The sequence below is a fragment of the Poecile atricapillus genome, chromosome Z (genome assembly GCF_030490865.1).
Source record: "Poecile atricapillus isolate bPoeAtr1 chromosome Z, bPoeAtr1.hap1, whole genome shotgun sequence".
Lineage (NCBI taxonomy): Eukaryota > Metazoa > Chordata > Aves > Passeriformes > Paridae > Poecile > Poecile atricapillus.
The window spans coordinates 93,230,956-93,255,233 of NC_081289.1; the positions used below are offsets into that span (position 1 = coordinate 93,230,956).

Sequence of the window (24,278 nt, forward strand, 5' to 3'; positions counted from 1 at the left end):
GGGTGTGTTAGAGCTTTTGCTTTAGCAAGAACCTGCCCATAAAACCACCCCGGTCATCCAGGAGGTGAAGCTGAGATGCTTTTGTGCCCAGGGCTCTTTATTTGATGTAGGGCCGTTTGGAGAAAATGTGTGGGGATGCTTGTGCATGTAGTGCTTCTACAGAGTTCAGGTAATAGAGGGGGGTTGCAGGGTTTTTTGTCTGAATTACTGAAATCATTGTAGAAATTATTTATTTGGTAGCTGTTCCACCAATCTGTCAAACTGGTGGTTCTCAGGAAAGAGAAGATAAATTCTGACTTCATGCACAGATCTGCTCTGTTTTGCAGAGGACTCAGACACTCTTTTTAGTTCCTCAGATGTTTTGTGGTTAAACAGTCAAACTATGAAGTACAGCTAGTTTGACATGTCCTAGCCCCAGCAGTTTCTTGAGTCAGTTTTCATAAAAGGAAGGGTGTGTTTTACTTGATAGTCTACTACATAAATGGGCATTGCTGAGGGGTCTGTGTGGAATAACTGTGCTGTACATAATATCTATAAGTGCTAGAAGGAGCTGATTTGAAATGGAACTGTGCTTGACTGAAGGGAGAGATTTCTGTGGTAAAAATACGGATAAACGGTGGCACAGCTACCTCAGTAAGGCCAGGCATTTTCTTTTTTTTTTTTTTTTTTTTTTTCAGTTAAAATAATGAGGGCAAACTCTTTAAAATTCTTGATTATACTGAGGTCGCTATTTCACTCTTTATCCATATTTTTATATTTTTTGTGCCCTTCTCTCAGTTCTCTTAGATGACCTCCGTGTCAGTATTTACCATATACTGTATGGAAGGAAAGGGCATATTTTGTCTATGAGCAGGCTGTAGAGTTTTACTGTTGCCTTGGGTGACTGCAAGGTCAGTTCTGAAGTAACAAAACTTAAAATAACTCTGAACCTTTTATGGATGGTATTGTAGGATTTGGAAGTTATCTTACAGTGTCTCATTGTCAAGTAGCTTTTATGTAGGATTTGTATCCATTATCTGTGTTTTGAAAGTGATTCCTTTCTTTTTTGTCTTTGCAAGATTAAGTGCTGAAACCTGTATTCATTCTTGCAATCTTAAATGGAGGTTGGAAAGAACCAGAAGTGAAACATGCATTTTCTCACATATAGGTAGCTGCATTGCCATGGTAACTTGGGAGTTGCAGATTCCAAATACACCATGTCAGTTTACACAAATTGGACACTGGTGTTAGAAATAGGGATACAAAGATCTTATTTTTCTGCCCCATTGTTTCTTTCACATAGAGTTAAAGGAAATGTCTTCTTCATATGCAATGTCTTTTGTTTGATTCTCCATATTTGTCTTTGTCTTCTTGTAAACACCCTTTTTTTCCTCAAGAAAGTGACACAAAATTGGCATTTTTTTTTGAAAGTGCTATGCAGCAGCATGGAAAGAAGTGATTGTGCCAAAATACATGAATAAACTGTTTCAAATTCTGCATGGATTTAGTTGAACATATTTTAAAAGTGAAACTACTTACCGATTTTTTTACTCATGCACCTTATTCTTTGTTGTGTTGTGTTTTTTAATCTGTAGTAAAATGCTACCTGTCATAGCTGTGGCACACATATGATGTTTCTAAAATTGGTTTCTAGTTGCTAAGGTTTTTTCCAAACAGTTTTTGTCCTTTCCACCCCTCTCCCACCCTCCTTGGTAGGTAGTAAAGCAAGCTGGACATCTTGCTTTACTTTTTTCTACTATCAGATGAGCTCCTAAAATTGTAATTGTTTTTCAGTTGGCAGTAGGGGCTGTGAAATCAGATGGAGAGGATTTTAGCTTTATACTAAAAACTTTGGAAATGCATGACGTGGGGCATTGAGACCAGTTGCGAGCACACTGTCTTGTTTGAGGCTTACTGGTGGAGGCTGAGTGGAGGCTGTGTAGAGACATAAAGGAGGGAAGGACATTTTTCTCATGCCAGCCAGGAGGTCTGCAGCACACATGAAGACAGGACACAGCATCTGAGACCCACATACTTCATCCACAGTTCCTGAAGCATTGTGTGTGGTGCTTTAAATCTCCAGTGTTTATGCTTTCCCATAATGAATACTGTCAGCTTGAGGAATGGTCTTAATTGTTAGTAGAATAAAAACCATGGAGGAACTGTTTGATGTACAATACTTGGGAGGTTTTATAGCTCTTTGTTTTTCTGTTCCACTGCTATGGATATAGCCTGCATCAGCAGCAAGGGAGAGTGCTCTGACAAACTCTTGACCAGTTTCTTAACTACATCCAGGTGACCAGTATCTTTGAATTTGCTGAAGAGTCTTGTTGTGGTTAAGGGAAGAGTATCTGATGACACTATTAGGGCTTAACTGACTTTGCAGCAGAAATATGAGAAACGTAATAAACTTACCTCAGAGGCAGTGTAAAGAAGGGAGTAGCTTTTTGTCCTCCTGATCTTGTTGGTATTATTGTTATTTACACCATTCTGGCTGCTGCTTGAAACAAGAGAGTAATGGAGGAAGCTGGAAATGGGGCAGGTGCTTACAATTCAGTGCATTGCTGCATTTCCTGAGTGCACATGTGAAGCGGTTTCTCTGCCTTCCAGGAGGTGTGTGTGTAGTCCAGTGACTACCAACAAATGGCTTTAGAACTAACTTTGGTTGTATTTCATTACACTTGTTTTTGATCTGCTGCTGTGTAAAAGAATATGTTGATAAAGTTTCTCAGATGAAGTGCTTGATGATGATGGATCTGCAGTGTTCTTCTGGAGTTCTAGGTCCAAGGGGAAAGATTTGATAGCTTTTTATTCATTGCTTGAGTAATTTCCGCTGCTTGATGTGACTACAGTAGTCCCTCACTGTCTCTAGGGTAGTGAGGGGAGGTCCTTGAATAAGGGCTCATTTGGATGGGAGGGGCAAGGATGACACAAAAAGGAAGGTGAAAAGAAATCAAATGTCATTATTTTTTTAAAAATTGAAACCTGAGATAAGTATTATAAAGCCCTTGACTAGTTGACAACCTGAGTGGTCTGTGAAATCTGTCTGAAATGAGATTGACTTATATCTTCAGTTTATATTATAAATGCCGCAGAGTTTTAGCTTGTAGTTTCCTTGACAGTAGAAATTTCATCATCCTCTGTTCAGATGCCTGTCATATTTGCTCAGCAGAAAATGAAATCTTGGAAGTGGTATGTTTATGTTTAATCTGCATCTGGCAGAAGAGGAATGATGCTATGAATGTAGGGATAGCGCAGGTTTTAAAAATAGGACAGTGAAGGCCTCTGAAGCTAAATCATCATAGGTTTGCTGGTTAGAGCTGTATTTGCATTTCAACATCCCTTTTGTTTGCTTTGGTCCTAAGCATATCCATTCACCTCAGTCTTTACTGCTGCAATGTAGAAGTGCTTTTTTCTCTTTTTTTCCCCCCCACTGTCGTCCTTTACAGCCAGGTCAACGATCCTACTCTGTGTAAGGAGGCCCCTCTCTCTTATTAGGTCTCCCTCTAATCTCTGCTTGCTATAGGTGACTTTACATTAGTCTTTGGGGAAATAATTTCCTCCTTGTGGAATGTCTTAAGACCTTTAGTCCTTCAAAAGCATTGTGTCTCCTTGCTGCCTGTGGGAGTGGGCTAGATTGCTGCAGTCTGAAAAACAGATGCTGCTGGTCCTGTGCACAAGAACTCTTCTCAGTCTAGCTGTTGGGAATGCTACTGTTGCTGGGAAGGCTTTGCTTTGCTTGTGATACAGCTGTTGGGGCAGCTGCATGCTGGCACTTAAAGTAAGGACTTTTAACCTTGTTTTTATAAAAACAAATCGTACTCAGCCTTTGTGCTTGAGCTATTGACAGCAGATTTTGTTGTTGCCTGTTTTTGTGAAATGATTTTTTGTTTGTTCCTTTCTTCATTTGGGGAGTAGATCAGCTGGCCAGAGGAAGGTGAATTAAAACACTCCAACCACTTTGTAGAGTGATTATAGGATGACAACAGCGTGTCCTATGTTTCATGCATGTGCTTTTACTCCTATTGATGATAGTGCTGTCTTTTTGAAAACAGATAAGCTACTTATAACAAACAAGTAACTGGTTGAGCCAACATTTATTCAGATTTTCTGGGAGACCTAAGTGCCCCAGTGTACAGGTGCTGGACACGTTAGCCCATGTCAAGGTGTCATATGAATTCTCCTGTAACCCTAACCTGTGAGTATCAAATTTACCCTGGAACAGTTCAAGCTTCAGAAAACTGATTTTTTCTCTGTAGCTTGTTTCTTGTGCTTTTAGGTGTGTGGACTGTACTTACAAAGGCAGCCTTTATTGTTTTTGTCTTTGCTAGGAGTGGTCTCCATACACTTGTGAAGTACTGGCTGGCACTGGAAGCCATCAGGCTGGTTTCTACAATCAAGGGTTTTCTTAGTGTTAAAAATCTGTGATGAGTGCGGTTGAAATATAAAAACTCTAATGACACTGTGCAGCGTTTCGTGTAAGTCCTTTAGAGGATGTTTGGAAAAACAGGAATCTTGCTACAGGAATTTTGAATTTCAACCTGTTTCTCTTTTTCCTCTTTTTTTTCCTCCTTTAATTAATTGCAGATCAGTTGGAGCGTGTGTTCTTGCGTCTTGGCCATGCAGAAACAGATGAGCAGTTACAGAACATTATTTCCAAATTCCTACCCCCTGTTCTCCTCAAGCTGTCCAGCACACAGGAAGGAGTTCGCAAAAAGGTAAGGGTTCTATTTACCATAAAAATACATTGTCCTGATCAGGGAGAAGGAAGTGCCAATGATGTATCATGATTTGCTGTGCTTGGATGTTCTCTGTTCAGAAAATTACTCTTTGAGGAAAAATAATCATTACTGTAATAGGGAATTGGCTCATTACACCTGTTAGAGCTTAAACAAAACAGTCAGTGCTTGCAGCACGGGCTTTGCAGATATGTGGAGTATTTGTTTCCACTTGAGGCCAGCTAGCTCTGAGTTAGGCTGGGACGAAGGCTTGCTGCCATAGGGACAGTTGCCTTGGCTTTCAGGGCTGCTGTGATTCCACCTGACTTGGGGAACCTGTGAAGCAAGCTTGCTTCTGTGCACAAAATACCATGAAGCCATACTCACTGATGTCATTCACTTGGCTGATAACAGGAATAAGAGCAAGAACCAAGTAATTTTGAAGATGGACTGTGATACCTACTTGAAAAAATTCAGTTCATGGTACAGAAGACAGCTTTATCACAGAATTTATTCTGTTACCTTAATATATACCCAAATGACCAAAATTGTTTAGTTGTTGCTTGTAACCAGGCAAAATGAGCAAGGACCAAGCAGTTTTAGAAGTGGAATTTAATATGTAACTGGGGAATTCAGTTATCTGCATCAGGTTTTAGGTCTGGTAATAGGAGTGCTCTGTTTTGGAGCAGAGTGCAGATGAAGTTTCCTAAGTCCCTCTATCTTGTATAAATAGGGAATTGATAATACTGTCACTGCATTTATAAGTTGATTTCAGAACCTGCAAGTAATTGTAGCGTAGATTATTTTCAAAGTTCTGCACAAAAAACATGGCCCTAAGAGTGATTACATGAAAGTGGATCTATGGATGTCATGCCATTCCACTGTGCTGAAGGACAGCTACTCTAACCCAGGATGGGGTGTTCTTCTGAATACCTGCTTGCCGTATGTGCTTGAAGATGTGAAGAAAGGCATTTAACCAGCTGGTGAAATTTCTTAGGGTATTTTTGTATGATCTTTTTTTTCTCTAAGCTGGAATGTGTTGTCAGTTATTTTGGAGTGTTGGAAGATTCAGGAAAGAGGGAAGCCTAGTCTTTTGAAAATTAAATTTTAAGAGGCCTCTTGAAATCACAAAGCCTACTTAAGGGTGTATTGTAGTAGTAGTTCACAGTTTTTGCATTAGAGTGAATAAAGAAATAAAATGCATTTCTTCCTTTTAGGTGTTTAAACTATAGATTTTCATCCACACCAGATGATAATAATACAAGCAATTACAGCACTTCCATGTACTTTTTGATATTTGTTAAATTCATTACAGCCATGTAGATTACCCTGAATTCTGCCCTTACCATATCAGTGAAGGGCATTTGACTTTTTCAGTATTCTGTTTTCATAATTAATTCAAAATACAGGAAGAAGGTTCTGTATGTGTTGAATTTTTTCTAATTTGATATTTTCCACATAGCAAAATAATTTATCAGTGAGACAGAGGTGAGAGGAAGACTGTCAGTGTTTTATTCTGATTGATATCAGTGAACATTTACTATCTGTAAGTTGTTTCCATGTGCACGTTCCCCTTTTCCATTACTTTCATTGGAACTCAGCTTGTCAGACTTCATGCACATACATGTTGTTTAATACAGTGGGAAAACATGCTAAGAATTCTGCTGCCTTTTCAAATACCTAACTTTCCATTCCTAATTTTACCTGGTAGATAACTAAAACTATTCTTGATGTTCAGCACCAGCTTAAATCATGTTAAGGCAATGTAAGCAAAATGGAAACATGTATTTTTTAACATGAGCACTCAGGTGATTGGAAAGCTGATCTAATAAAGGTAATAAATAGAATGGAAATAGAAGGGCAAGCTCTTTGTTAACTCAGTGGTTCCTGTTACCAGTGACAAAACTGACACCCCGTGAGAGACATGACGTCTCTCTCCTGCAGTGATTGTTGTTGTTAAAAACCCATAAACCCACCACCAACAGCAATAAAAAAGTGTGCCAGTATAGTTAACCATGGTTTAAAAGTTTACATAATTTTAATTGAATTGACAGCATAGCTTTTGATAGTGGAGATATGAGCAAATATGAACATTTGTATGTTGTGAGTATGCTGCTAAGTGTACAGTTTTTCAAGGACTTCTTTCACCTAACTTTAGATGCATGGATTAGTTCACAAGTATACCAGAAGGATTGACAATGTTCTAATTTTGCTTTGACTCCCCAGACTAACTTTGTCCTCAAGCCTGTACTGCTAGAATAAAAAAGGGAAATTAAATTCCATTTTTCTTCTTGTTGCCTTAATGTATTCCTTTGTTGGTTTTATTGCTGCCCTTAATTTTATGACTGTGGGGTCACTATTGCTGCAACATTTAGTAATTTGAACTCATTGTCCTCATACATTTTCAGATCTAGAATGTAGTCTAACTGTGGAGATAAGCTTCTAATGCCTATACCTTCTTAATCCATTTAGGGCCAAAGAAGTAATCCCTTTTCAGACCACAGTTTGACAAATGAGTTAAGTTTTACTCTAGGATGTCTTCTACAAAATCAGTTATCCTAGTGATGTCACACAAAGAATTAATCCAGGGTAAATTCACTCTGCTTCTTCAGATGAGCTCCAGGAATTGTTTTTGCACTGGCAGTGTTTGTGCCAGACTGGATACTGTTGACACTAAATGCATCGCATGTGAGGCCAGCAAAAACAAAACAAGTCAAAAGTGCAGACATTTGCTTATGTCAGGTCTGAAGAGTACTACTGATGAGATCTTTAGCTCACTTTTTTGACATTAATGGTTAGAGAAACAGGACGTGAGCTAAACCCTTACACATGCCCAAATCCAGCTACGTCTTTTTACCAGCCACCACTGGTAATTTGAACATATTCCTTGAGTTCTGTCTTAGTATCTCCTACACTTTTTCAAAGAGATCTGTGCAGATTGGTTTTTTTTCTCTAAAATCCTATGAATTTGTAACTGTTGCAATACATTTACAGCAGGAAAATCTGGTAGCTGTCAGTGTTAGTTAGTTTGCTAGTTTATTTCTGGTTTTGATCACATGCTTGCAGTCAGCTGCAAAGTTTCTCTGCATTATAGCTGGACATTATTTTGTTTGAGACCTAGTTATGGAGCAGATGTAAAGATAGTGTCTAAGAGGCTGCTCATATGCATACATACAATTCTGCAGTTTCCATTAGGGGCTTCAGTGACAGCAATTTAGCTACTTTTTCAGCATACTGTGACCAAGACAATGATCCCTCAAAAACACATGACACCCTGGCTTTTTGGCTTGAATTGCTTGATTCAACATGAACCTAGGACTGGCTCTCATGGGTTTTGCTGGAACTGAGCTCACTTCATCTAATGTCACTTCCATTTTTTTGCACCACTTTTTTTGAGAATCTGATAAAGTTTGCAAGCAGATGGTCAGTGTGATTTCTCAGAATGGATAATAGTTTCAGAGTAGAAGCTGTGGTTTTTCATTTTCCTTCATACAGTTAGAATACTTCCTTCAGATTTACAAATGGCATTTTGGTGATGCTAAGAAACTACCTAATAGGACTGTAGAATCATGGGATAATTCAGATTGGAGGGAACTTTAGGAGGTCTCCAGACCAATACCCTATTTAAAACAGTCCATTGCAAGTTCAGTTCAGGATGAAGGTAGAGATTTTATCAAGATGGATCTTGGAAAACCTCTGAGCATAAAGACTGTACAAACCCTCTGGGCCCCAACTTTGCTGCTTGGTAGTTGTCATCATGGGGGAATACCATGGTGCACCTCTCTTGTTTAAACACACTCTAGCCCCAGTTTTGCCTGCTGTCTGTAAGGGCCCAGGGCTATTCCCCTCAAGCAACTGCCTGTTCCCATTGGCATTGCTGCTGGGGCTCTGCCTGCCCAGGCAGGACTGCACATTGCTTCTGCCTTTCACAGCACTCCTGTTGGCTTCTCTTGTCTGAAGGATTTCAGTTCTGTAATGATTCACTCCAAAGAGTTCTCATACACTTGCTTAGTAAATAACTTTGTAATGGGTGGGAATTTTATTTTTTTTCCGCTGACTGTTTTGTGAATCAGCATTATTCTGCAGCTCAGTATGGAGCAGCAATGCAGATTTCCAAGCCAGAGCCAGTTTTGACAGATAATAACCAAACTGTGGTTCTCTCGAACTGGTCATCTTCAGTAATCCTTTCTTTCTTATATTTCTGTTGATGGATATTATTGATTGTGGCATGGTTTGGGACTTCCGTGTTTGTCTTAACAGTGATGTGATTTCAAGATAGTACTTAAAAATGATTGCTGCTGTTCTCTTACAGATTAAATATTCAGTTAGATCAGACCTGATTTGCTTATACTAAGCTTGCCTATTGGCCTAAACTTGATGATTGGATCCCAAAGTAGCAACATTAATGATGGTTCTTTCAAGTTTTTTTGTGTTTTTTTTCTTCCTGTCAGGTCATGGAGCTGCTGGTTCATCTGAATAAGCGCATCAAAAGTCGACCAAAAATTCAGCTTCCGGTAGAGACATTGCTAGTTCAATATCAAGACCCTTCTGCAGTGTCATTTGTCACTGTAAGTGTCTGTTCTTCCAAGGCCATTAGCTGCTTTACTTTAGCAAGCAGAATATTCTTCAAAGCTCCTGTATTTAGCTCTCTCAGTTTTCCTGTTGAGTATGTAATTGCTAAGAGGTTGATGTTTTAAGGGCTTTTTTTATACTCAATTTTATAGTCTGGTGTAGGTGAAACTTAGTTTCATAAAGCATTTTGCTGTTTGAATTACTGACAGTTACTCTCGATATTTCATGATTGTATGAATTGTCATTGCTTGTATTGTGAAGGGTGTATTCATTAGTAGAAGCTGCATTTGCAAGCAGCTGCCAATCCTTATCCTGATATCTGCAGGATCAGACTTTTACTTAAAATGCCTTTATCTCTTTGAACATATGAGAACCTGTATTGTTATGTGGTTTTAGAGTCAGAACCTTAGCTAAGCAAGATGAAAAAAATGTTACCTTATTAATGGTGAAACGTTCATAGATTATTTTGTTCAATCTAATTTAAAAAGTGAAAATAGTTTTAAAATGTTTTTCTGAAGCTGTGAAACAGTTTACATTTCAGTTTTGTTAGGTCTGTTGTAAATCATCAAACAAAAGTGACTGAATTGTAGGGAAACTTAGTACTTTTTGTTTTACTGTCCAGTCTTGTGTGTAACATAAATTACAAATATAACATCTTAGAAATGTATGGAGAAATATTGAGACTTTAAACAGCATTGACATTCATAAAAGTAGTCTTAGGTTGCCCTAAGCAAGTGGCATTATCTGGAATTCACTTTTTAGAGAAGACTTCTGGAGTGCATATGTTTTGTAGAGCAAAACAAACTATCTTGTTTGAACACATACTTGACAAACTCTGCATTTGGTTGGACCTGTTAAAAATGTCTTTTCATTTATGTCTCTCAGTGATATATATTGCTTTGCATCATAAGGCTTTATAGTATTTTAACTCAAGTGTCATGTACAAAGTACATGACTGTACTACAGCACTCTTCTTTGGCACTTCTTTCAGCCAGGTCATGGAACACAACTCTTACCTCTGCAGTTCTTGTCTGGATTTAGATGAACAGCATTTAACAGCTAGATAGTTAGATAGTCCAGTATTCAGTATTGCTTTGCTGTGCTGTCCGTCACTGGACTCTTAACAGCATTTGCAGCTTTTAGATAAGGTGATTTAGAAGCATGTTTTCAAGAGAAATTTTGTCTGTGCTAATGACTTTGTATTTATTAAATACTGTTTTCTATTTTATTTCAGAAACATATAAGAGAGATCACTACATTTGCTTTCTTTTAAGCTGTTGCTTAGTTGCAGCTGTTTTTGGTGAAATTGGCAGTGAGAAAGATAAACCAGAGAGAGTTTTTTAAATTGTTTTTTCTACCTTTTAAAGTAGAGGTCTAGCAAGAGCTTCTCTGAGTAGTCCTTGCTGAGTCTCCACTTTAATGGTTGTCAGTCTGATAAGTCTTAGACTTAAGAAATTAGTCTTACAGAGCATATGTCGTTTCCTGTACCCAATTATGTAACAGAAGATACAAGAATAGAATAAGGAACACATACTTCTTTTTCATTACTGCAATACTGTGTGCTTTTTCTACCCCTTTAGAATTTTACCATAATTTATGTTAAGATGGGATACCCCCGTCTGCCTGTGGAAAAACAATGTGAATTGGCTCCAACCCTTCTCACTGCAATGGAAGGGAAGCCTCAACCACAACAAGACAGGTATAACTACTTACTCTTGGAGTGAATTTTGTTGGTATTGTTTTAGTAAAATAATGTGTATCAGTTGTTCAAAGATTTCCTTAGTGCTGTCTTCATTACTTAGGATGTTCTTGGCATGTGCTATTTGGATCAGTAATTCAGTCATTTGGGTGGTACAAAAAATTCTTATAGTCTAATGCTCTAATAGTATACAGAATCTGTAGCAGCAGACTCCCTATATAAGAGGTCTGTGTTATGATAGCAGTGAAATGCCTTTCCATATCCCCCATGCATCTTCAACTTCTGATTTCCAGCTTAAGGTCAGACACCTTCAGTAGATACCCTCTGACCAGCTGCAGGAGCAGTGCTAGATGTCTTGGATTGAGCACTCTAAATTGAGAGATAGTGTTTCAAGTAGGAATTTTAGCTAAGTTGTAATATCTGAAAAAAAAAGACTGTCGGGAGCTGCTGTTTACTAAGAGCCTCAAGAAAACTGTAACTGATGGGCTTGGTTCTTACTTGCACTGAGATGAGTTTTCACTGTGCTGATATTGGAAAATGTCACCAAAGCCATGTCTTCGTTCATTATACATACTGTGATGGTGTAAAAATATTTTTAAAATTACTTTACTGAAGGGTCTTGCAGTAAAATCTTGCTTCCATTCATGAGATTGTTGTGAAAATACTTGGAACATGGTTTTTCTTGTACATGAGCAAGTACATGAGCGAAGAGAGCTTTGGAAAATCTGGCTGTGGTGGTATACAACCAATGTGTTTGCCAGTGTTTCTTAAGGATGAGACAGTCCTAGACTGTGTTTTGTGGCATAATTATGAAACTGTCAAAAATCTGGACAATGACAATGATTTTATCTCTCCAAATGTCTGCATGCATGCAGACACATATGTTCCACTTTAAGGACAAATCCCAATTTATCTTCTGCTTTCTGTTTTTAAGTACATCAGGTGATAAATAGAGGCCACTGGATTGTGTAGATGTTTAATTTTGTTAAGGTTTTCTTTTTTTGCTGTTAAGGACCAGGTTTGTTGTAAAAGGTTTCTCTCTTGTATGTTATAAATAAACAGGTGTGTTTTTTTTAAATGGTTGCAGTAAATGTAATTGTTTTTCAGCCTAATGCATCTTCTAATACCAACCCTTTTTCACATGAAATACCCTGCTGAACCACTGAAAGCAGCAGCTTCTCCGTTTAATCTTGCTGAAAAACCAAAGACTGTACAGCTGCTTTTGGACTTTATGTTGGATGTTCTTCTTATGCCTTATGGGTGAGTTGCCTTATGACTGGTACTGGTCTTCTCTAGCATTGATGTGTTCTTTATGTGTGAAACAGTACAAGCTATACCCATGAAAACTCATTTAAAGTACACTGTTACTTCCTGGCTCGAATGAAACCAGTGTAAAGGTGCAAAGAAGTTGATAATTTTAAGAACCCTATCACCGTCTTCCTTACTTTATAAAACATCTTTTTTTCTACTCAATTTGGTGTTACACAATTCTGTCCTTACCTCTTGTGAGATCAAAGTGAAACTATGAGATGTGTGATCTACCTTTCAAACAGAAGCCTGACAAAAATGTGTGCTCATCTTTCTGCAGTTCGGTTTTAAGGCTTATTCCTCTGAGGTCATAAGCAAACATGATCTCTAAAAATTTGTGCTTTCTGGAGTTGAACCTTTGAACAAGATTTTTCTTTTGTCTGCCTTCTGGTGAAAAATGTTCAAACTGCAATGATGTTTTCTTAGTGTAAACACTGTTTTTGAAAGCAAGAAGAGTGTACAGACCAACTTAAATTTACTGATCACTGCTTATTAGGAACCTTCTAATGTCTAAAAGTAATACTTTCTCAAAACATTTTTTCTACTAACTTTTTTTTTTGTGTCTTTGTATTGCTCGAGGAGCTTTTGCTTTGAAAGAAAATAAACATGATTTTGATGGTAGAATACATTCATATTTTTTCTGACAATAAAAGTCTCATAGGATTGGTGCCAGTATGATTTTTTTTTTTTTGGAGCTCATAATTCTTGCTCACCTGCATAGATTAACGTAAAGGAATGAGGTTAAAATAACGAGCACATGGTCGTTCTCCATGCAGATTTGTTGGAGGCCATGCTTCTCATCAGGTAATTCAGGGGCCACTTCCCTTTTGTTTGAATATACAGAGTCTTGCAGCTTATAGTTTCGAATACCTGTTCTTCTGTTCATGATACACACTCCAGTTGACCCAGGTTAATTGCTCTTAGCTTCATCATGGCTGTAGCTTCAACAGACAAAGTCCTTGGGCCTTCAAGTGAGACTTCACTCCCTTCCATGCTTTAATACTCTGGCCAAGCATGAGTTTTTAAATCACACAATCATTTAGTTTGGAAGAGACCTCTGAGAAAACACTCAGAGATGTTGAAAGTTGGAGGTGAAAGTTTTAATTTTCTTTTCAGAAGGTACTAGAGTGTCTTGAGCTAGCCTATGGCTCTGAATGTCTGTCTCTTAAGGTCTTGCTCCCTGGGGTGAGACTGGTTGTAGTGTTTTACAGCTAATTTATGCTTTTTAGAACTTGGTCTGTCTTGTTGCAGCTGGGTCCTGGGGGCCTGTCCAACCCCAGCTTCTGCCGGCAGCAAGCCCAGATAGGCAGATAGACGTCCTGGGGGAGAGCTGCCATCCAGGGTTTCCAGGCAGTCTCCAGCCAGGGGTAACCCTTAGGAGCATGGAAAAAGGCTTAAGGTGACCAGCTCTTTTAGAAGTGATTTCTGCTCTTTAATGAGCTCTGTTCAGCCTAGCCGGCTCTGTTCAGGGGTTGGTCCAGCCGACGCAGACAAGACATGGAAAGATCATACGGCATTCCACAGAAAGTCTTTAGTGCAGGCTTCAGCACAGGGGGCCAGTGATGGTCTAACCCCTGAACTGGGCAAAACCTGGGGTTGTCCTAAAGAAGGGGAGAATCTAGAAGGGGACCAACAGTCTGAGACTGGGATAAGATGACCAATACTTAACAGGGAGATAACATGGGGTCCTGAAGCAGGAAGGTGTCCACAGCTTAGTCACCATGAGTAGGCGGTTTTGTCTTATCTTAGGGGACAGATCTCCAGGGAGGATTCCTGTCAGGCTGGGCTTCCTCCACATGTCATTGCCCAGTTCTGAATTAGCCTTACCTGTTTGCTGCAGTAGAGCAACCAGAAAGCTTAACTGTAGGGCTTAAAGCTCGTAAAAAAGTGCTTAAAGTTTTAACTAATGAGTCTTGGAGTGAATCCTTATTGTTGAGATTGTTTACTTCTTTTTGTTGCCTGTGTGCTGACTGCAAAATGGGAGGCTGGCTAGGGCAAAATAATTCTTTTTGGTCTCTGCACTGCAATTTTGAGGCCATTTGGCCAGCTTCCAAGGATACATGGAGAGGTGGGGTGGCTTTTATGAAAAGCCACTCCACTCATGGAGGTGCGTACAAGGCAGCTAGACTAGCTGGTCCTACAAAACAACAGCCTCTGTAAACTTTTTTTTTGCTTTCCTTCCCTGCCCAGTACTAAAACTGCCATTTTCCAAGACAGGCTCTCATTTATGTATTTTTTTATATCAGGATTTGTTTCCTGCCACTCATGTTGCATATGCTTCATTGTTTCTCTTGTTAGGTTTGTGTTTTTTATAGAAATCAAACAAATATTATTGGAGCTTTAAGCATGAGTTTCTTGAATGTAGTACTGCATGAGTATTTACTTCTAATACAAACGAGATAATTTTTTCTGGTTTGTAAGCTAAGAACTCTTTCTGGAAATGCCAGTGAACCCTTCCATTTTCTAACTGGGGTTTGTTTTCATTTACAATGACATTGTTAAGGCTCTTGCAGAATATGTTGGGATAATTGGTAGTGGAGTCTCAAATTCTGTCTTATGTTAGAATCATGGGATTAATTAAAGAAAAATAACCAAGTTGTACAAGTTATGTGTCTTTCTCAGTTCCAGAATCTAATTCAGTTGGTAATGTGGATTGGAAAAGGCTCTAATAAAAATCTTTCCCTGAGTGCTTAGGTTTGTATTGAATGAATCTCAAAGTCGACAAAACATGCCCTCGGCCCAGGGGTCTTCATCAAGTAGCATGGGAGGGCCTGGAATCCCTCAGCCACCTCCAGGAATGAGCTTTTATGCAGCCAAAAGGGTAATTGGAGATAGTCCATGGACACCAGAGCTGCTAGAACAGGTATTTAGAGCTGTGGGGCTTGCTTGTCCTTTGTGAATTGTAGGTGGTAATGGGGACAATTGTGGATGGAGGTATGGAAAGCTGGAGGGAAAATGTGTAACTGATTCTGACCGGGCCTTCAGTTGCTGTGAGGGAATTTATTGAGGGATTTTGCATGATGCCTTAAGGAATTTTGCAGTGGTGGGGTGGGGAGGAAGCTGATTAGGGACCAGCCGTGACTGCAGCCTACTTTAAGTTTTACTCCCAAAGGTTGCAGCAGTTTCTTCTGTTTCTGAAGCATCCCTTTTTAGCAGTGGCATTACAGAGTATCCCGTAATGGTAATGCTGGTACTTAGCTGCAGATGACTTTGACAGGAGGCAACTTCGCCTTGAGCAAGCAGAAGCCATGATTTCAGACAGCTGAGCTGCTGTAGTAACATAACAACCACTTTGTTGTCAGTAACACTGTCTTTTCCTGGTGTTGAACAGTGTAAGCTGGGGATAGTGAAGTTCATTGAAGCTGAGCAAGTGCCCGAACTTGAAGCTGTTATACACCTGGTTGTAGCCTCCAGTGATACAAGACACAGTGTTGCCACTGCAGCAGACCTTGAACTGAAGAGCAAGCAAAGGTAAGGTCTGGATGGTTGGAAAAGTTGGTGGTAGTACTCCTGAAATATCTGGCTGCAATGAATGTAGTGCTCCAGGGAGGCTGTGTTTGAGGGGAGGAAGGCTGAAGTCCCCTGTGTATCTGTGAAGCTGCCATGTATTTCCACTGAGCCGTGGATGGTGTGGTTTGCAGTCATGCAGCTGGAAATGTCACTTGGCTCCAGAGCTGACAGCTTTAGCTGTGTGGGTTTGATCATTTTTGGTATCACTTTTGAGCCATTTTCTTATCAAATGGTAAAGAGTAATGGTTTCCACATTGCCCTCTGTGAATCGATTGTCAATAAAGCTTTAGTAAATGATTACCAGAAATGTATGCTTTCATTTAATTTAGTAAGAGAGCAAAGAGACTAATTGTGAAATGGGTCATAGTCTAGAAAGTTTGGCAAACAGTGATGTCACTATTACAGAAATTTTTGCTCACCTTCAGTTCACCCTTCATCATCTAAAGACATTGCTTCTGTTTTTGACTCATGAAGGGGCCAGAGTAAGGGCTATTGATACTGTTTGCTGAGACGTTGACAGTGGGAGATTTGCTGCCTCATGTAGGAGGCAAGACAGGCCCATCTTTGAAATGTGTAGGTGGCTTCTGTAGGACTATTTAACATGGAGTCAAATTTGTAATGTGAAACCTTATGCAACTGAAGTCTGTTAATGTGCCTCAGTCTTGACAGGGGACATGATTCTATTAAATGATAAAGCCTGATTAAGGAAACTGGTCTCTTCTTTGCTGCTTGTCTCATCTTTCCTTCTGAGTTGGAATTCTTTGCCTAGAGAGAAAAATAACTGTGTGGACAATATGTAATGTTGAATGTCTTACGAGAAATATATGCTACTTCACAGATTACTGTTCAATATTCAATTGGTAGATTAGTGTGGTCTGTATGTCTTATTTCAGTGCGAGAGAAGGGAACATGTAGGTTTCTAACAAATTATATCATGTCAGACATTGTTAAAGTGGAATTAGTTCACAGTCTTTATGGTTATATATTATGTATATACATGTATTATGTATATATGTTATATATTATGTATATTATGGTTATGTATGGGAAAAGTGGTTGGAAATCAAACTGAGAAGTTCTATGTAAATTTTGGGAATAATATGAATATGATGCAAAATGATATATTTTAAGCAGTCAAAGGTCAGAATCAACACATTGGTGTTCAATGTATTTTTTTCCTTCAGTTTAATTGACTGGAACAATCCTGCTATCATCAACAAAATGTATAAAGTGTATCTTGGGGATATACCACTGAAAACCAAGGAGGTAAGATTTGCCTTCAGAGTTGTCTATCTTCTTAACTGCTGAATAAGTAATTTTAGTTGTCTTATTTTATTTTTAAAAATACATCTGTATTTCTTAAATCTTTTACTTCCTTTGATACCTGCTTTCACTGAATATTTACGTTATTTGAATTTTTTTTCTCTGTGCCAGTGTGTTCTGATTTGCAGCAGAAAGTAGTTTACTGGTGTCCAATGATGCACTATTTCTTCGCTGTTTCTGACAGGGATCTGTTCTGAAACCAGAAATGAAACGAGAGTCAGTCAGCACCCGTGTTAAATTAAAGATAGTTCCTCATCTTCTACGATCCCGGCAAGCTGCAGAAACGTTCCCAGCTAACATTCAGGTGATGCTTGTTTTGCAAAGCTACACTTCCTAATCAGTTTCATGGTACAGTTACTCCAGTACTTAGAGGTAGGAAGCACTGTTACTGATGACAGTGTTTAAAAAGGGGGAATGAAAATCTTTGAAAGTTAAGGCAGACACTCTCTAATCTCTTCTTCCTTTTGGTCAGGTGGTATATGATGGACTCTTTGGTGCAAACACAAATGCAAAACTGAGAAGTCTGTCATTGCAGTTTGTGCATCATATTTGTATCATGTAAGTAGTTCATAAAGCACAATGTTTTTTAGCCATTTACCTAGAGGCCACTCTGTTTAATAAAGATGTAACTAAACTAATGAGTACTAAAACTCAGAGAAAGTAGGGGTTTTTTTTTTACTTAATCCTGAAAGCTCAGTGTGTCTGTGCTTGCACAGAATAAATTGTAATTTCTAATCTTAACACAGTCAAGAGAAGTGATACTAGAGAAGATACTTTTCAGGAATGCAAAAGATAATATTTTGTTGGTTTCTCTAATTGCAGTTGTCCGGAGAGTAAAATAAAGCCCTTAGGTCCAATGCTTTTAAATGGACTTACAAAGCTGATCAATGAATACAAAGAGGTAAGATGAAAAATCCTTTGCTATAATTCTTGATATGAATAAAAGCGCAAGATAAATAAATTTATGATGGAAATGGATTTATCCTTTTTTTTGTGTTTGCTTGAGAGGCTGCTAGAGAATACCATTGAAGAATTTTTGTTGGAAGAGAAACAAATATTTTAAAATGCTATATAGGAAAGCTGTTTTATTTATTTAACACCTATAGATACATGCTTGGGCACCAATTGCAAAATCTCAGGAAACAGTAAGTGTTAGTAATATAAAGAGAGAAGTCAAAGTAGTATCTAGCTGTTCATACTTTGGGAGCACATGAGGACCTCAACTCTGGATGTTTATCCCCTTATGTTAAGCATCTGTACAGTCCTGCTTGTTATACATTACATCCTAACTATCCAGGGATGGTATTACTATGGTAGGAGTGTTGCCAAAGAGAACTGCAAATACCAGTCTGGCCTGATGAGGTGCTTCCAGTGCCATTTCAAAAGTCAAATTCCCCATGATACCTCCTATATGTATCTCAGAAAGGGCAGATGTTTCATATCACCTCTTCTGCAGCTTTGAACTTTTTGCTGTTTCGTTTAAATTTGAATGTCACCTTCTGGCCTGAATTGTCATTGGGACACCCTCTGCCATTGGGAAGGGAATGAAAAAGGAAGAAGTAAGCCCTTGTGTATAAGTGTGCTGTATTGGTCACTCACAGGATGCATTGTGCAAACAGCTTCTTTTTTTTACAGCTGCTGCTCAGAGCTAGTGGAAGGTTTCTGTCCCTCTGCTAGTGTTTCATATACTCACTGCATCTCCTTATTTGTGTCTCTTGAACTGAAATGTAATTAGCTGAGACCAGAAAAGAGATTGACATTTTGCCACAATTTGCAGTTCCTCTGTTTCTTAGACAAAAGTGTGCTCTGTTTCTATATCCTGTTTTTGTTCTTGGATAATATATTTTATATTCTTGGATAAAATATTCTATATGTTAGGATTCTTTTTCCATGGAAGGCTGCTTGAGCAATTTGAAGACAGGATTCATAGTTTAGAGTAAATATTTATTTGTGAATGCTAACTGAGCAAAAGCAGGGAGCACAGTGCCTGTGGAATAGCAGGCCCCATAACTTTCTCAGTCTTGCCTGAGAAAGTGGCCTGGGAAATCATAAGGAGGAATTAAAATAATCCTCAGAGATAGAAGGCAGCCTTGCAGGTGCTGTTTGTCAGTTTCTTGTTTTCTTGCAAGAGTAGGTTGAGGGGTGGTGTACACCACTGACCAATGATGGTGATGTGCTAGTTTACTAACCAATAAGAGTTTTACCTTTCTCTACTTTCACGTATCGGTGTATAAAAGAAGATCTGAGGTAATAAACCTTAGGCTCTCCTGTTCAACGAACAAGAGAGTCTGTGTTGTTCTTCTTACTGTTCCCAATAGACCGACATTTATTTATAAAAGATGTACCTATATGTATTTTTAGTTTTGCTAAATTCTCTTTATTGTTTTATTATTCAAGGATTCAAAACTGCTATCAATGGCATATTCAGCAGTTGGAAAGCTCTCCAGGTAACTGAAGCATCATTTAAGCAACAGGACATTAAATAACTTTTCCAAAGTAATCAGTTAATTTATCAGCAGCAAGTTTTATGTCACCTGCCAGTTTTGCAATTTAGTGCACAGTGCAGAGAAAAGTGTCCTTCTTGTGACAACTCCAGAGATGTAAAAGGAAATATGTTTTTAGCTGATAGCATGGCAGCTCATAAATTATGCACAGAATTTAATAAATGGTTCTGCATTCTGGATTGGCAGAAATACAAATTTCTGGAATGTAGGAATGTGCAGCAAAGACCAGAGTGTGTGAAGCTAGGCAAGTGAAGCTAGGTATGTTCAGTCATGTGCTGGTGATCTATGTAGTTGTCCATAAAATGTCTCACTTTTCAAACTATGTTAAGGGAGGGAGAATGTGCTGCTTTATGGTGGATATGGCTAAGATAGAGCAGACTTTCTGTACTGGCTATAATAGTTTGACACTTAAAATTTGGAATGAGGGGAAGACTAGTGAAATGTGATGCCTTTCAATTTATAAAGAAACAAAAGCTTCATGGATTAAAATATCTTGTTTCAGCCGAATGCCTCAGCTCTTTACCAAGGATATAGCACTGGTACAGCAGTTTTTTGAAGCCTTATGCAAGGTGGGTGCTGATGGGACTTCAGGAAATAATTATTTTCGTCTGATTTTGCTCAATTCTTGACGCTATACACTGCAAAGTGAAATCTCTTGTTTTTTTACTGCAGGAAGATGCTGATACTAGGCTTGCCATTCAAGAGGCATTGTCTATGATGGTTGGTGCATATAGTAACTTGGAAGGAGCCCAGCGTACCCTGATGGAAGCTCTTGTAGCTTCTTATTTAATAAAGGTATTTTCAGTGGAGTCGAAATCACATACCTTAAAAAAAGGGCGATTAATTGTCTTCCTGTTTTCTGACACTTCCTGGTAGATGCTTCTCGAGCATATCTTCCTTTTCTTACTGAATACATTGGCGTATCTGGGAGAAGGCAGGGTATGCTCAGATAAAATATTTTTAACATGGCTTGGTGACCACAAGGAAGGTGACACTGCAGTTCTCCATTTGTGTTCTGTTTAGCAGAAAACCAAAGACATTGCAATTGCACTGTATGTTTCTCAGTCTTCTCCTTAGAAAACTTAGAGAAGTAAATGCTTCTGAAATGCTTTGGGACATTGAGAGTTTGGTAGAAAGGATCAGTCACTGCTAAGTGGGTTTTCAGCAGGCTGTGTGGTATCTGACGTAAGGCACCTGTGAACCTCTCCAGGAGCTCAGTCTTGTGACACTAGTCTAGACTAAACAGACTTGACTTACTAATACTCTTGAGTACCTTGTTTGTGTTTAGAGTACACCAGAAGTCTGGATTTTCAGAAGGAGTGAGTGTTGTATACTCTGTGTTTGCATGGGTACTAGTGTAAGAGATAATTTTCCTGCTGATAATTCCTTTGCTTAAGGGATCTAAACCTCCCGGCAGTACCTTTTTGAGACTATGTATACCTTACAGACAGAATAGCCACCCTAAGCTGATGTTTATTTTTCACATCTGGCTATGCTGCTCCTAAGCATAGATCTGTTTTCCATGAAGAGATGATATATGTCAGTTTCATTTCAAAACTGCTTGGATGGAGTGGTTCAGTTTTTCAAAAGTTAGCATGATTCCCCAAAGTGTGCATGTGCGTAATCAAACATTTAATTCCCCACTTGTGTCTGTATGAGAAGTTTGCTTTTTTTTGCCCCGTCTCCTGCCACATGAATTGTAAGCATGAGTAGTGTCTCAGAATGTCTAAACTTTTTGAATCATGTCGGTACCAGAGGTCAAAACAAATGACTGAGAATGTACAAGTGATGGATGAAACTCATTACTGCTTTCATTTAAAACTTTAAAACTCAACCGTATGTTTGTGTCTTTTCCCTTTAAGCCTGAAGTTCAAGTACGTCAAGTGGCTGTAAAATTTGCTAGCACAGTGTTCCCTCCAGATCATATCCCTTCAAGATACTTACTCCTGTTAGCTGCAGGAGACCCGTAAGTTGTTTTGCTTTATAAATTATTTTCTCACACACACACATACATATTTATATATGTATGTATGTGTATATATGTGTATGTTTGTGTATATATGTGTATGCATATTCACACACACATGTATATACATTCAGTATATATCTGGATTAAATACGAATACATGTATCTGTGTGTGTATGTTCACACATAAATAACTCAAAGAAGATTAAATATGGTAACTTGGAAATCAAACTTCACATTCTCAACATTCCTGTGGAGAACTGTTACTGTACTCAGTGACAGTCTTTAGATTGTTTTTCTTGTTTCAGATGAACTGCAGTTACTACAGCATATTAATGATCAGTTACAATTGCAAAAGTAAAAATGCATTAACTGAAATCACTTTTACAGTGTCTAGAAATTACTTTCTCCTGGAAAATTCTATCAGTCTATTTTTAGCTTGTATTTGCAGGGAGTTGAGCATGCAATTTTGAGTATGCTGAGGAGTAGGTGACTTGTTAAATTACAGTAATCATTTCATTTGCAGTTTTCTGTTACTGCAGTGTAAGTGGCAGGGTTTTTTCCCAACTTACTTTAATTACTAAATTTTTGATAAGAGTAGCTCTTGTGTAACTAAGAAAAGCTAAACAGATCAGTTGCAACAACCAGCTCTGTCACTGCAGTGTCAGCACTGTTTCAGGAATGGTTATCTGTTGTGCAGTGGATAATGATAAACCTGGTATGTGGCAGCTGAAGCTTGACTATAGGAAGTGATAGGGAGAAGTAGCAGATAGGAAAACAAGGATGTGGGAACCAGGAACGGATGGTGAGCACTAAAGGAATGTAAGAGGAAAAGAAGTAAGCTTGTTCAGATAATTTTGCAAAAAGCACTCAGCACTATCCCTTTTTATTTCCCATCTGTAAAATAAACAAATAATAAAAGTTACTGTGGAAGATTTTTTTCTCCCTTTCTTTAAAAAAACATCCCCACTGGTCTCCCTCCTCTAGCTTCCCAGCATATCTTATTACTCATTGAAGGCTGTCTGTTCTGTGCAAATAATGTCTGTTTCTCATCGTTTCCTCTGAAAGGCGGGAGGAGGTACATGGAGAAGCCCAGCGGGTACTGAGAACATTTTCTGGAAAAAATGAAAAGGAGAGTTCTGGAAAGCAGATGCCTTCTTTCCCTGAAATGGTCCATTACATTCAAGACAAGGTAGAGTGCTTCTGTCACAGTAAATGACAAGTAGATGCATGATGCTCAGGAGTGGGGTAAGTGTGGTCTTGCCTTCCTTGTGTCTGTTTCCTACAGCTACCGCAAGGAATAAAGTTAGAGAAAATCAAAGTAAGAACCACACATAGTATTTCATTGCCAAGATTACCACTTGTCATCACTTTTTGGTTGCAGCAATTGCAAGAGATCCACGTGTTAAGTAGTGAGGCAGATGTTTTAGCAAAGAGAATGTTTTGCTTTCTTGCAATTTGTGTGGATGATATGTAGAATGAGGAAGCCAGTTTTCAAGGCTTGTAATCTGGCATGTCTCACAAACGCCGTTCCTGAAGGTGCAAGAAGACTACTTTTTATTTGGCCCAATGAACAATAATGTACATAAACAACAACAACAACAACAAAATCCTAAGCTAGGAAAGGAAATAGGAGGACAAGTGAAGAAGCCTGAATTTTTGGCCTAAAGGCTTAATTTTTCATCTTCATTACAATTTATGGAATGATGACCGTGTAAATAATCTTTCACAAGTTTAATGGAATGATGCACCAAAAATTGTGCCACTTAGTTTACTCACAGCTGTTTGCAGTGAGAGCACATCTGGAGAAGTGCGAAAATATTGTCTGTGTTACACACTTCCATGTATAGTAGCTATCCTAGGCTTATAAGCAGAAAAGGAGATGAACAGATTGGAGAGTCACTGACACTATTTTTTCCTGTGATAGCCTACTTTTTAAAAAAATGTCAGAAGTATATAATGTTGGAAGCACATGTGATTTTGCAAGAGATCTGTGATAGCAGAGCACTTACACTTGAGAGATTTCTTGTGAAATGTGTGCTCTGATGGTGTTGAACTCTAGTAATACTCTGAAGCCTTTGAAGTTCTGTGAGAAAACTTGCTTTTTGTCCAGAATCCTGACTATTTAAGTAGATATAAAAATTGAGTTTTAGATAACACTCTTAAATTCTGTCCCCCTGAAGTTGGTTTTTAAATTTTCTTTAACATTTGTAATGTCACTAAATAATTACGGATTAGTGTAATTTAATCACTAAGAGTCCCTTAATCATGGGGGAATTAAAAAAAATTTTGAGCACTTTTCAGACCTTCTTTATGTGTCCTGAAGGTGTATTATAAAATCCTAGAGGTATAATTATTTGTTTAGTTTTCTCAAAGTGTGATTTTTCACATACCATCAATAATCTGTGACTTTTGGTGATGTTTGAGTAGTCTGTATGCATTGCTTGGCACTGTTGGCTGAGATGAAAAATGACTGTATGATTTAGCATGATCCTTTTCTCCTTCTGAAAGTAAAATACTCTGAAAGAGTAGGACCCAGTCTGCTGGGTATGGGTGGGAAACAATTCCTTGAGAGTCACTGTCTGTTCACTATATCAGGTTTTCTTTAGTAATTCTGTATATCATTGAAATCAGTATTGCAAGAGGTCATGGTGTGCTAAGGGGAGTGAGGGTCTGTTGTCTTCCACAATTGCCTTGTG

General features: G+C 38.5%; 1 protein-coding gene across 6 annotated transcripts in view; it reads left to right on the plus strand.

Moving 5' to 3' along the window:
* ECPAS (Ecm29 proteasome adaptor and scaffold) overlaps positions 1 to 24,278 on the plus strand; it is a 61,782-nt gene that overhangs the window by 3,004 nt on the left and 34,500 nt on the right. For 2 of the 6 annotated variants that reach the window (XM_058864618.1, XM_058864619.1), the window contains exons 2-17: positions 4,311 to 4,457; positions 4,567 to 4,697; positions 9,149 to 9,265; positions 10,850 to 10,968; positions 12,076 to 12,228; positions 14,971 to 15,139; positions 15,608 to 15,747; positions 16,971 to 17,052; positions 17,294 to 17,413; positions 17,582 to 17,667; positions 17,932 to 18,010; positions 19,507 to 19,556; positions 20,116 to 20,182; positions 20,286 to 20,408; positions 21,476 to 21,579; positions 22,648 to 22,771. In XM_058864618.1, coding sequence (XP_058720601.1) covers positions 4,436 to 4,457; positions 4,567 to 4,697; positions 9,149 to 9,265; positions 10,850 to 10,968; positions 12,076 to 12,228; positions 14,971 to 15,139; positions 15,608 to 15,747; positions 16,971 to 17,052; positions 17,294 to 17,413; positions 17,582 to 17,667; positions 17,932 to 18,010; positions 19,507 to 19,556; positions 20,116 to 20,182; positions 20,286 to 20,408; positions 21,476 to 21,579; positions 22,648 to 22,771 — 1,686 coding nt within the window. In that variant the 5' untranslated portion in view covers positions 4,311 to 4,435. Of the gene's footprint in view, positions 1 to 2,368; positions 4,178 to 4,310; positions 4,458 to 4,566; positions 4,698 to 9,148; positions 9,266 to 10,849; positions 10,969 to 12,075; positions 12,229 to 14,970; positions 15,140 to 15,607; positions 15,748 to 16,970; positions 17,053 to 17,293; positions 17,414 to 17,581; positions 17,668 to 17,931; positions 18,011 to 19,506; positions 19,557 to 20,115; positions 20,183 to 20,285; positions 20,409 to 21,475; positions 21,580 to 22,647; positions 22,772 to 24,278 lie in introns of those variants that run through there. The other 4 variants (XM_058864616.1, XM_058864615.1, XM_058864617.1 and 1 more) reach the window with 3 other exon arrangements.